Source organism: Sodiomyces alcalophilus (assembly GCF_042370955.1).
Source record: "Sodiomyces alcalophilus JCM 7366 unplaced genomic scaffold ACRALscaffold_4, whole genome shotgun sequence".
In the NCBI taxonomy this organism is placed as follows: domain Eukaryota; kingdom Fungi; phylum Ascomycota; class Sordariomycetes; order Glomerellales; family Plectosphaerellaceae; genus Sodiomyces; species Sodiomyces alcalophilus.
This window is the reverse complement of record NW_027263535.1, coordinates 638,212-650,938: the sequence shown is the minus strand read 5'-3', so window position 1 is coordinate 650,938 and position 12,727 is coordinate 638,212. Positions and strand designations below refer to the sequence as shown.

General features: G+C 55.6%; 4 protein-coding genes and 1 non-coding gene across 5 annotated transcripts; 4 read left to right on the top strand and 1 right to left on the bottom strand.

Annotated features, from left to right (window-relative positions):
* Positions 1-550: 550 nt before the first annotated feature.
* Positions 551-1,655, top strand: ACRALDRAFT_211301 (uncharacterized protein; the record flags this gene model as incomplete). The annotated part of the gene is made up of 8 exons (XM_071023611.1): positions 551-623; positions 650-741; positions 847-956; positions 1,023-1,087; positions 1,171-1,394; positions 1,419-1,528; positions 1,552-1,592; positions 1,627-1,655. The coding sequence occupies 8 exons, from the start codon at positions 551-553 to the stop codon at positions 1,653-1,655; spliced, it is 744 nt and encodes a 247-aa protein (XP_070874500.1).
* On the bottom strand, positions 995-4,858 carry ACRALDRAFT_2058911 (uncharacterized protein; the record flags this gene model as incomplete). Its single annotated transcript, XM_071021857.1, has 3 exons — positions 995-4,200; positions 4,271-4,382; positions 4,455-4,858. 3 exons carry the CDS (start codon positions 4,856-4,858, stop codon positions 1,693-1,695), a joined length of 3,024 nt encoding a protein of 1,007 aa, XP_070874499.1. The 3' UTR covers positions 995-1,692.
* Positions 4,859-7,107: 2,249 nt separating this feature from the next.
* ACRALDRAFT_t180 lies at positions 7,108-7,179 on the top strand. The gene has a single exon. It is a non-coding gene; the product is annotated as a tRNA-Thr (tRNA).
* A 1,364-nt stretch (positions 7,180-8,543) lies between these two features.
* Positions 8,544-9,894, top strand: ACRALDRAFT_1076910 (uncharacterized protein). Its single transcript, XM_071018560.1, has 2 exons — positions 8,544-8,567; positions 8,637-9,894. Exons 1-2 carry the CDS (start codon positions 8,565-8,567, stop codon positions 9,840-9,842), a joined length of 1,209 nt encoding a protein of 402 aa, XP_070874498.1. The 5' UTR covers positions 8,544-8,564; the 3' UTR covers positions 9,843-9,894.
* A 523-nt stretch (positions 9,895-10,417) lies between these two features.
* ACRALDRAFT_2027219 (uncharacterized protein) lies at positions 10,418-11,917 on the top strand (the record flags this gene model as incomplete). The annotated part of the gene is made up of 2 exons (XM_071020446.1): positions 10,418-10,566; positions 10,654-11,917. 2 exons carry the CDS (start codon positions 10,418-10,420, stop codon positions 11,915-11,917), a joined length of 1,413 nt encoding a protein of 470 aa, XP_070874497.1.
* Between the last annotated feature and the right edge of the window lie 810 nt (positions 11,918-12,727).

Here is a 12,727-nt window from a genome sequence, read left to right as displayed (position 1 = left end):
GTTTCGGTGTTGGATGGAGGAATAGAAGGTAAGAAGGCTGGATTTCACATGGCCTAAGAGAGAAATATCAGAGAACCCTCACCTTTTGCGGGAATGGATGATAGTAGGCTATGAACGGCTGACTGCCTGTCCTACCTGGCAGGTGATGTCCCGACTGCAGCAAAGAATCCGACTATACATACACATCGATCCAAGAAGCTAACAAACCATTAGGATAATCAGAAAGGCATTAGCCTCTAGTCGCTGCTAAGGCTTGCGACCAGTGGTAGATAGAAGAGAGTGGACGTGATTTCTTTCAATGACGAATCTTTTGATTTCTTTCGTCTTGACTTCCTGCTCCCCCTTTCCTCTCAGCCGTCAAGTCTTTGCAATGGTTCCCACATATGTGTCAGACGGGTTCCAGCAGATGCAGCATCGTATCTAGAGACCTGGGTGCTTGTGCATCAAAGTATCAGTGTCTTGCCTGTTATTCCGGACTGTTTGCTGCCGTGCTGCAGCTCGTGCATCTAGGTTGAGCCCGTTTGAGCAGAAGTGACTGAAGTGTATCACTATGTTCTCCTTGTTCTCTCCCATCAGATGGCAGTCTTGGAAGTCCAACACCAAAATACAACCCATAGGCTACCGTCTGACCACTCATCTGTTCTTGGAGTTGCTTCCTCATCCACAGAACCTGGTGGTATATTGGAACCCTCAGCCCTTTCATTGTCAGGGACCCAGGGGTCCATGGACGGCATGACCTTCGTTGGCGGCTAGGCCAGATTACATCCCACCCCTAGAATTGCAACATTTCTTCTTAGTCTTCACTAGAATGGAATAAGTAGATACACTCGTGGTGAATATCATAAGCACCCAACTCTGGTGTACGTACGTCGTACGGTACTCCCGCCGGGGGCCATGCGGACCGACGACCCACTTCGGAGTCGGAACCCGGACCCGGGAACAGATGGCTCCCGAACGTCACACGCCCGTTAAACAAGAAACTTCAAGCGACACGTACAACATCTCCCAATATTAAACAACAGGAAATGTCCTCTTGCGGATACTCTCCGTAGGTCTAATTCCGAGTCCGTTCCCGAGCCCAACCCCAGTCGATACGTAAATAGTAAACATTATGACACGGTCCAGAGCGCCCTTACTATACAGTGAAATATGTCTAATACCACGAGAAAGCCCACCAGGTTCCAGGGGGATCATATGGGCGCACCTCTGCATGTCACACCGACGTTGACATCGTGGGGGCAATGTTGAATGGCATAATCAATCCACAGCCCATCATCCCTATTCCTCCGCAAGTGTACTCCCATCCCTCGTCCATCATCCCAGACAGCAACTCTTCCCTCCAAGCAATCAACCGGTTCGACACGCCGAAGAGACAAAAGAACCAGAAGCCCCTGGTTGTCCCACTGAAATGATTGTAGTCAATATTGCGCCATGGAAGACTCACCAGCGCCCCATGCTATGCGAAAGATAAAGGAAGAAATGATAAACGACAGACGTATGAGGATATGCAGAAGCAGATAAGCAAAGGGTATGCATGGGAAAGAACCACAGATCAAACAATGATTGGAACATAAACAAGAACAAAGACATAAGTTGCATGCACCGAATAAAAGCGCCCAACAACAGTCCTCATTTCCAAGGGACTCAGAAGATAACGCGAAAGACACTCCGCGTTGAAGCCGGCCCCATCTTCTAAAAGACCACCTTGCTGCCATGAGAACGGGAATGGTGGCTGGAACCAACCCCCAAGCCGCCGCTTGGACTAACCACGGACGTCGGGGTCATCAACCCGTCCGAGGAGAAACTAGACGTAGACGTGAAACTCGGCGCGCCGCTACCTCCACCGCCGCCGTTCGTGGCCATGGTGTTGGACCGCGACATGGAGATGCCACCCATCGAGATCAACGCATCCGCCCGCTCGAAAACGTTGCCGGAAAAAGCCGCCGCGAAGGACGCGCTCTGAGGCGTCGACGGGACAGTGGCTTGCACCGCGGGGCCCAGCGCCGCGCTCTGCGGCGTCATGGGCATCTGCATGGGCGGGTGGAGCTGCGCGCCGTGCGGGCTAAAAGCGGCGGTGGCGGCGGCGGCGTTGGTGGCGCTCGAGCTCGACGAGTGCCATCCCGGGGCCGGCAGGATCGAGCCCCAAGGCGACTGGCGAATGATGTCTCGCGTCTCCTTCATGATCTGGTGGATGGGTCGGAGTCGTGCCCTGGTATCCAACGGCAGGAAAATATCCGAGCTGACTCCCTTGATCTGCGTGGCAAAGGCGGCCCACGCGTTGAAAAAGTTCCTGATGCGGCCCCGGAACGACGACTGGCTCATGATGCCGGGCTCCTTCAGCTTGATGACAGACATGCGGTTCTTCAGGAGCTCGGCCTGGTGGATCGTCCTCCCACACTTGGCAATCAACCCCTTCCAGCAGTTGAGCTCGTCTTCCGATGCGCGCTGCCCGGCAGCCATGCGTGCCCCGTTGACCAGTTGGCCCTGGAACGAGGGCAGCACCCGCATCACCAGATCCAAGGACCTCTGGAGAGCCAAGAATATCCTCTCGAAGTACCGGTCGTCTTCGGTGAAATCGGACACCATGTCTCGGCCCGTTGCGCCCGAGGCAAAGGACTCGTCTGACCGAGGCGTGGCGGACGTTAAGGTGACGGCCCGACTCGCGCCATTGCTGGGGTGGCTATACGGTATGGGTACGTCGGTAGCCACTCTCAGGTTCCCCGACTTGTGGGGATACCCAGGACCTGTCGCGCGCGGAGTTGGTCCCCTCATCATGTCAGCCGTCGGTGTGGCCGAGTTGGAGGAGTAGTAATTGCTGCGAGGACGGGGCCTGATGGTGTCGTTGATGCCGGGCGGCTGCTGGTCGGGTCCTGACGTCTGAGCATCCCCCGGGGGCATGGCTAGGAGAGTGGCCCTGATCTCCATGATGCTGTTGTAGATGAGCATCAGGAGGGTTCGGATGTAGCGCAGCTCGCCGTTGTCGATGAACGAGTCGACGTTGTTCGTAAGGAGCGTGCAGATATGGACGTAGGCGCCCACGAGGGTCTGACAGGCCCGCCTCACATTCTCCGTGTTGTGGCCCGGGTCGTGACCACCCGACTCCGGGACATGGTCGCCGGCGACGGACGGATCGTGCCTCTGTATCTCTCGTTCGAGCTCCTCCACGTGGGAGTTGGTGTTGTAGAAGATCATTTCGAGGCTCGATCGCTTGGCCGAGCCGTCGCCGGTGAGGCCCATCAGCATCTGAACCATGGGGTGGATCTGGAAGACGGCATAGAGGATTCCCTTGGCGGCCTCGAGGACGGGGTTGAACACCTTGGACTCGCGGCGCCTCTCGGGCAGAATCGACAGACGGCGCACGTAGACCGGACGCTGCGGATAGGGGTCGGCGGGGCTGGCGGGGCTCTTGAAGGTCATGTTTACCATGTCTATGGGAGACCCCGTCATGGCGGAGCCGTGGCTTAGTCCGCGGTAGTGGCTGAAACGGACGTTGGCCTGCGTCTCGTCCAGGGTTCCGAGTTGCGGCGTCATTTGGGAGACGGCGCCCATGCGGCGCGCTCGCGATTCAGAACGCTCGCCGCGCGTCGCCTGGAGAAGCGTCTCCGAGTTGCTCCGTACACGCTCGTTCACGTTGCCGATGGTCAGAGGCATCACGCCGGGACGTCGGCCGGTCGCGCTCTGCTGGGAGAGGCCTCGGAAGTGCGATCGAGAAGACATGGACGGGGTTCGACCAATGGCCGGGGACCGGATGTCGGGGACTTCGGCGCCGTTGACCCTGATGGGAAAGCGACCGCTTGTCATGCGCTTGATGGGGGGCATGCGGGGGGTTTCCATGGTCTCGCTCGATTCGTCGGCGCTCTCCGATTCCGCTTTACCGGCCATGGTGGCCTTTTGTCTCAGGAACCGTTTGACTTGAGCCGTCACGGCCACTTCGGTCTCGCTCTCCTTCAGAACAACGTCTTTGGGCGGGGTGCCGGCCTGGACGTGCAGCACCTCGCGGGGCGGGAAGGTGAGGGGGTTTCCATCAAACTTGAGTACCTGCAACGAGACCATATCGGCGAGGGCGAGCGGCAGCTCTTCGATCCTGTTCTTCTGGACGGAGAGGACTTTCAGGGATGCGAGCCTCACAATGTCGGGGGGCAGAACGCGTAGCTTGTTCTTGCTCAGGTCGAGGATTTCGAGAGATTTCAAGTCGCATAGCTGGTCCGGTGACGTTAGACAAAAAGAAAAAAAAATGCATGGAGGGATGGACGAGGCGGTCGGGACATACGGCCAGCGGAAACTCCCGGAACTGGTTGTTCCTGACATTGAGATATCGAAGAGAAGTGCACTCGGCGAAGCGCATCGGAAACGAGGAGATTTGGTTATGCGACAAGGCAAGCCTGCAAGGTTAAGGAAGCACCGTCAGTGGGAGATGACGCCGGGTGATTGGATAGGGACAAAAGGTAACGGACCGTTCCAATTCGTTTTTGATGATATCGACCACCTCCTCCGGGAGGGTCTGGATCCCTTTTCGACTCAGGTCGATCGTAACGCCTGGTTTCAGCTCTGTACTGACTGCACTCGCTTCGGCTGCCTGGGTCTCGGTCTCCTCGAGCGCACGCTTCATGGCTTCGCGAGCTGAGGCAATGACCTGAGACGAGGACAAGGGTTGATGGGCGGATAAAGTGGCGTTGGAAGGGGCACTTCGAAGGCTGGGGAGCGGAGGGATCGGGGGAGGCGGTTCGGCATTGACGGTGGGGAGGGCGACGGGACTTTGGAGCTGACGTCGTACGCCCTGGGCGGGATTATCGGGGAGGCCGCGACTGTTGGCGTGCGGACCGCCGTTGAGCCGGTCTAGCCGGTCTAACCTCTCCATGGCGGCTGTCTCTATCCACCAGAAATGAGAGAGATTAAGGAGAAAGACGGAGGACGAAGGGGATGATGTTCGATGGAAAAAGTCGGCAGAAGACCGCGTTCGAGGACAGTCGACGAGGGAACGGGAGGCCGTGAATGCGATTAAGCGGCGAAGCGGCGCGGAGTACCTGAATGATGATAATGTCCGTCTGGCAGAAGTCTTTCGTTTGTTCCAATGCGAATCGATGAAGCGCGTGTTTTCGTCGAGCCTGTCTCTAGGACGAGGTGGCAACGGAGCGTGACTCCGGGATGCGCAGGATCTTCATGGGATGCTGACTTTGTTGTCGGGAAAAGGAACGTTGGACGGAGTGTGAAGCGGAAAGGAATTGCTCGTGTCTAGAAACGTCGATGCATCGAGGAGAGGATATCTGGGGGGACGGTCAGAGGGAAGGTCAGAGGTGTGAAACCAACACGAGTGCGACGTCGCTTCCTCGCTTTCTCGTGGCCTCAGTGCGAATGGCCGAGGGGCGTTTAGGGGGAGGTACTAGCGGCACGGGATTAGCGTATGCAAATGTGGGCCAAATTGGATATCTGGACCTATAGGATGGAATATTTCGGGTTATTGGTCGTTTGAACACCACGATATTCTACCAACACGCCCCGCGTTGAGCCATAAGAGTGCAGAGTAGTAGGTGTTTATGCAGTAAAGGGTGTGTTTCTAATGTGCACTAGTACTGTACCTTGTACTTCGTGAGTGCCGGTCTTCCGCCCCCCCTTGTTCGGTCTTCCGGGTCGACTCAAACTCTTTCAGGCTAGAATGATCCACTACCCTGCATAACCCGAAATTAGGTGTATTTTAGAGGTATTTCGAAGTACACAAACATCCACAAAGGAAAGAGTACGAAGAACACGCCAAAACACCATGCCCAAAGTGTGTTCGTTGTACCAGGTATACAGTATACGCGGCAGCTGCTACGGCTAGGTAGCTATAGCTGCCTATAGCTGCTGCTGTGATAGCTGCTAGTGTGATAGCTGCTGGTGTGATAGCTGCTGGTGTGATAGCTGCTGGTGTGATAGCTGCTGGTGTGATAGCTGCTGCTGTGATAGCTGCTGCCGTAATAGCTGCTACTGCCTGTAGAGTAACGCGTTTGAAGGTGAAGGTGGACGAGGAGGAGGAGGAGGGGGAGATGAAAAATTTACAGTAGACCCATAATTGAATGTGTGTATTACGTAATAAAGTATCACGTAATAAAGTATCACGTAATAAAGTATCACGTAATAAAGTATCACGTAATAAAATATCACGTAATAAATCACGTGACCTATTACGTGTATCGGATTTCGGTATATATAACGCGGTAAGGAGATTAATTATATAATTTTATAGTCACGTGACTGTATTAGTTATATAATCACGTGATTTAGATATCTTATAACCGAATTCCTACGAATACAAAAAAGATAAACGAACACACTCTATCACGAACACACTCTCCTACACCTACGACGTTCCTTACGCGTATCGCTCTGTTCATGCTTGTGTACATCGAAGAACCTTGAAAATACAGCTAATTTCGGCTTATGGGGATATAGTGGATCATTCTAGCCTAGAAGAGTTTGAGTCGACCCGGAAGACCGAACAGGGGGGGGCGGAAGACCGGCACTCGTACTTCGTAAGTGCTAAAGTACTGGGCTGGATACGCGTATCGAGATGGGAGAGAAGCTGCGTACGAATACTCCGTGCACCTCCTGTTCTATCCTCTTCTTGTACCTTGCGCTCAGAGCCCGATGACAGGTCAGACTTGTCAATCGACTTATATCTCTATATTGTGGCTATGGTCTGGCGAAATTCTCTGTTCGAGCTCTGACTTACTCCCACTCTCGTACATATCTACGTGTAGTGTGCGGAGATATGAGGCTGATGATAGTCAGGGACTAGCATAGTAACCAATCATAAGGTACCTCACCGACACAGATCTGCAATCCTGTACTTCGTAGACGTACGTTGTATGTACCTATCTATCCCAGGTGCATACTTCGTACAAACCACCAAAGCTCTTCTGTACCAAGACGTCACGGATGAGCAATTCCCAACCCAAATTATATCTCTAGGCCGTAAGTAATTAATCACAGGCAGAGGAAGTCGAGGTTGGTGATACGATACCACAGGACCGCGATCCTTACGACATGGGTATTAGTATCGGTTATATACTAAGAGGATGTTGTATCTATCCGTAACGTTCTAGTTGTGCGGTGTACATGACACACCGAGGGGGGATGGCGTAGGTGGTAGACACGCCTGGTGGCAGCGTAAAGCCGTAGGTTCGAATCCTACTCCCCTCAAAACCGTGCGCGAATTTTAATTCGCCACGACTACCCGGAGCCCCTACACGGAATAGGGGTCCTAGCAATAGGGATATATTAGTCAGACCGTTTACGCACTGCCTAATAGAAGAACTACAACCATAGCTACATAGCCAAGTCTTCTTAGAAACTAGCTTGCTGTACTAAGGAGACAGAACCTATCTAGCTGCAGAAACACACCTAGCCCTAGCTCGGCTAACCTGAAATTACTCTTGGTGGATGTTTGACGTCCCGCGAGACCTGAATAACCCCTCTTATTCGAACTTCCCTACTTACCTTTATTAAGGTGTTTATGTATATAGATACCTTAGGGTACGATATAGGGCGTCCTTTGCTCTTCTTAGAGATCTCCCAGACGTTAAATATTATCAATCAATCAATCAATCAACATGACACACCGATCACTACAGCGCACTGTGTGATGGACCTGGTACAACCCACTGTTGTCCCTGAAAGTGATGGAAGGCACCGATGGCCTAGAATTTCTGGAACCACAAGGACCAAAACGCGCTCGGATGGTCCCCGTGTTGCAGCGCTTCCCGTCGGCTGTTTATCCGGGTTTATTATTATTTTCGAGGACCAACCACGAAAAAAAAGCCAAAAAAGAAAAGAAAACAACGAATCAACGAACGTCGAAACATTCCGAGATGGACGAGGCTCCTCAGCTACAACGTTTCCCCGTTTAGAATTGTCGACATACAGGACCAATTGCCAGCAGCAATCACCTCCCGAGGGGTCTCCCATGGCCCGGACGCGGATCACGGCCACCCTCGTACAAGTGAACATCGGGAAAGGCGGCCATACAATGAATGCTCGCGTTGCGGCTAGATGCGATTTGACCGCCATTGCGATATACAGGTGACAGTGACAGGAGTATAGCAGGAATAGTGGTTCCTTCCTTGGTGATCTCTGGAGGCGACTACAAGACAACGCAACGGTCAACGGACTGGGACCCTGGGGAGCAACGGCTGCACTGGTCGAGACGCGCCACGCCCGACGCCATGCCGCCCCTCAGCAGAAGCAACTCGTTCATAGACATCGACTACACACTACGCCGCCAGTTCAATAAGCGTGAATTTAGGTGAGTAACCTGATCAAGTTCGCCGTCATATGTGCCAACTCCTGACATTAGCATGTCGGGTCAAGGCCACAGCAGAGGGAGATTATTACGGCTGCCCTCGATGGCAAGGATGTCTTTGTGCAAGCAGCAACGTCTTTTGGCAAGAGCCTTTGCTTTCAGCTTCCCGCCTGCATTGACCGAGGCAGTGAGTGCTCGAATACTTTGTGTGTGTAACACAGGGACAGATGGGATCGCTGACCTAAACTGGACAGTCACCATTGTCGTATCACCCCTTCTCAGTCTCATGGTAAGTCAGCCAAGGCAAGAAAGGGAAAAAAAAAAAAAAAAGGAAAAAAAGGTCGCTAACAACCGTTAGATGAACCAAGTGGAACAGCTGCGAGCCTCCGGCATCGATGCCAGGTCCCTCAACAGCAACACCCTGCCACATGAGAGGGATGCCATCAACAAGGACCTGGCCACTGGCCATCCCCGCACGAGGTTACTCTACGTCACGCCCGAGCTCTGCTCTCTCGACGGATTCCGCAACCGGCTCAAATTGGTCTACGAGCAATGCGAGCTCGCCCGCGTGGCCATTGACGAGGCACACTGCATTTCGGAATGGGGCCACGACTTTCGCAAAGACTTCAAGCGCCTATCATGGTTCCGCGAGACATTCCCAGACGTTCCCATCATGTGCCTGACGGCCACGGCGAACCCGCAGGTCCGGGACGACATCCTATCCACCCTCGGCCTCTCCAAGACGCCCGAGCGACTGGAGAGTTTCGTCATGACGGCGCACCGGCCCAACCTGCACCTCGAGATCCGGTACACCAAGGACCAGGAAGACAGCCGGCTCTCCGACTTTTTGGCGTGGATCCGCGGCGTCCACGGGCGGCGGGCGACGGAACCCCGAAAGACGGAGCTCGAGCTCCAGGGCGAGCGGCCCGACAACGTCCCGGGCATCATCTACACCATCTCCCGGGACGAGTGCGAGTCGCTGGCGCACCAGCTCTCGCAGGAAGGCGTCGGGGCGCGGCCGTTCCACGCCAAGCTGTCCAAGGAGACCAAGGAGCAGACGCTGGCGCGGTGGGTGGCCAACGAGCCGGGCTACGACGTCATCGTGGCGACGACGGCGTTCGGCATGGGCATCGACAAGGAGAACGTCCGGTTCGTGGTGCACTGGCGCCTGCCCAAGTCGTTCGAAGGGTACTACCAGGAGGCCGGGCGGGCGGGGCGCGACGGCAACGCGAGCTACTGCTTCCTGTACTACAGCCGCGAGGACCTCCAGCGGGTGCAGAGCATGGTGCGCAGGGGCGCGCGCGGGGGCACGGCGTCCGGCGGCGACGCGCAGCTCCGGAGCCTGCAGGCGCTGGCGCTGTACTGCGAGGACGTGTCGTCGTGCCGGCACGCGCAGATTTGCCGGTACTTTGGCGAGGCCGAGAGGCCGCACTGCGACTTTGCGTGCGACTGGCACAAGGACGCCCAGGGTCTGCGGCGGCGGCAGAGGAGGGGGTTGGCGGACGAGGAATGGGTCAGCACGCAGGCCGAGCATGGACTGTACGACGGTTATTACGACGATTGACGGACTTATAAGATTTAGGAGCGTTTGCTATAATATACCCTGCTCTCGCATTATTCTCTTAACGGCGCCATAAGAACAAGGAGTAGCAAAGTAGTCGAGTGGCAACCAAAGTCATGTCAGGTCGGGAATAGCATCGGAGATGCTCCAAAGTGGTACGAGGTACGTACTCGACATCTTGTAAGTACCTTAGTAAGCACGTATGTGTCTGCTTTCGGTACCTGGTAGTAACTGTCCGCCATACGTTGTATCCACCGTTTAGATTTGTCAACGTCCGTCGACAGACTTGCTTACAAGCTTCTTTCCGTTTCTCTACACGTGTAGACCATCTGCACCCAATGCACTGTCATTACAGATCCATAGACTTGTCCATAACGTAACCGACCAAACCCCTCTTCTCTTCTATTCCCTCTCCCTCCCCTCCTCTTCTCCCCTCTTCCCTCTTCCCTTCCCCCTCCATGCGTGCCTTTCAGACAGTGGCTCGCGTATCAACGAACGCACCTCGAGCATCCGGAACATCCCAAGCCCCTCTTCGCATCGCATTTGTACAGCGCCACCTTTCCACCTCGCGCCACACAATGGCTCCCATTACTAAGGAGGCCGAGTTTGTCGTCATCGGTGGTGGCAGCGGCGGTCTCGGCGCCGCTCGTAGGGCCGCCTCCCACTTTGGCGTCAAGGCCCTCATCGTGGAGGCCAAGAGGCTAGGAGGAACCTGTGTAAACGTTGGGTGAGTCTCCCATACTCCTTTCCTTTTCTCTCTGCCACTTGTTCATTTGCCCCTTGTCCCGACTCCTGCTAATACGGGCATTGCCAGTTGCGTCCCCAAAAAGGTCACCTTCAATGCCGCCGCCATCGCCGAAACGATCCACGAAGCGAAAAGCTACGGCTTCAGCGTCCAAGAGACGGCCCCCTTCGACTGGAACACCTTCAAGCTGAAGCGAGACGCCTACATTAAGCGCCTCAATGGCATCTACGAACGTAACCTGGACAAGGACAAGGTCGAGTACCTGCACGGCTGGGCCACGCTGAAGAGCAAGAACGAGGTCGAGGTCACGCTGGACGACGGGTCCAAGGCGCTCGTCCGCGCCAACAAGATCCTCATCGCCACGGGCGGCAACCCCACCGCCCCGCCGGCCATCCCCGGCGCCGAGCTCGGCATCAACAGCGACGGCTTCTTCGACATTGACAAGAAGCCGGGCAAGGTCGCCATCGTCGGCGCCGGCTACATCGCCGTCGAGTTTGCCGGCATGTTCAACGCCCTGGGCACCGAGACGCACCTCTTCATCCGCTACGACACGTTCCTCCGCCACTTCGACCCCATGATCCAGGAGGGCGTCACCAACGAGTACGAGCGGCTCGGCGTCCACCTGCACCGCCGCTCCAACCTCAGCCGCGTCGAGCGCAACCCCGCCGACGGCAAGCTGACCCTCACATACGTCACCAACGACGGCACCGAGTCGACCGTCTCGGGCGTCGACCACCTCATCTGGGCCATCGGCCGCACGCCGGCGATCCAGGGCCTCGGCCTCGACAAGGCCGGCGTCGAGCTGACGGCCAACGGCTTCATCGCCGCCGACGACTACCAGAACACCAACGTGCCCAACATTTACGCGCTCGGCGACGTCACGGGCCGCGTCGAGCTCACCCCCGTCGCCATCGCCGCCGGCCGCCGCCTCGCCGAGCGGCTGTACGGCCCGCCCAAGTTCTCGACGCGGAAGCTCAGCTACGAGAACATCCCGTCGGTCGTCTTCGCGCACCCGGAGGTCGGCAGCATCGGCCTCACCGAGCCCCAGGCCATTGAGAAGTACGGCAAGGAGAACATCAAGGTCTACAAGACCAACTTTACCGCCATGTACTACGCCATGATGGACCCGGCCGACAAGGCGCCGACGTCGTACAAGCTGATTGTGCAGGGGCCCGAGGAGAAGGTGGTGGGTCTGCACATCATGGGCCTGGGCAGCGGTGAGATGCTGCAGGGCTTTGGCGTGGCCGTCAAGATGGGCGCTACCAAGGCCGACTTTGACAGCTGCGTGGCCATTCACCCTACCAGTGCCGAAGAGCTGGTGACTTTGGTATAGAAATGATGGAGCGGCGTTTGTACGATAGGATAAAAGTATCTCCCTCGGGATGAGGTTTCAAGTTGAAGACAAGTTTGGGCGAGGGCGAGCTCTGTCCAGATGTCCCCAACGCAGCCAGACGTTCCTTTGTTCCCCATGGCTTGCTCCTGCGATTTGTTCCAGATATTGTCGAGCTTCGACCTTGGTCTGAGCTCTAGAGCTGTCCATGTCTGGATAGTAGTACAGTGCATCGGGTCTCGAGGGCATGTCGGATTGTAGAGTAGGGAGCATGGAATGGTGTACGTTGTAAAGGTTATGACGAAATCCCAGAGGGCCGGGTTGACTGGATGTACATGTATGTACATAGGTACAAGTACGTTGGTTCAGGACAGCAATGGAACATCAAGGAACATTCGGTAAAAAGATAGAACGGTCCGGTCGGTACCTAGCCATCAATGTTGATTAATCAAGGTTACCTAGACAATGTACACCATAAGGCTCGTCCAGGTGCCTTCTCCGCGCCTCAGGTCACCTGACCTGTCCAACACCGAGTGCCGAGGACTACCGACTAACAACTTAGCCAGCTGGGCGTCTGGTTATCTGGCCCTCTACGACGTCTTTCGACAACTCGGCCCTGACGGGTGTCATTGGGCCCATTTCAGTGACACAGGAAGCGGGGGAAAGCCGAGCCGCCTTGAGATCAACCGGACGGTGGCGTTGCGACATGGCATGAGATGCAGTACTCGGCCGTCTGAATTTATCAGCTCTTCGGAGTGTACGAACGTCAAGAGCGGCACGAATCTGGGGGCGGGCGTGTACAAAGGTGGACCC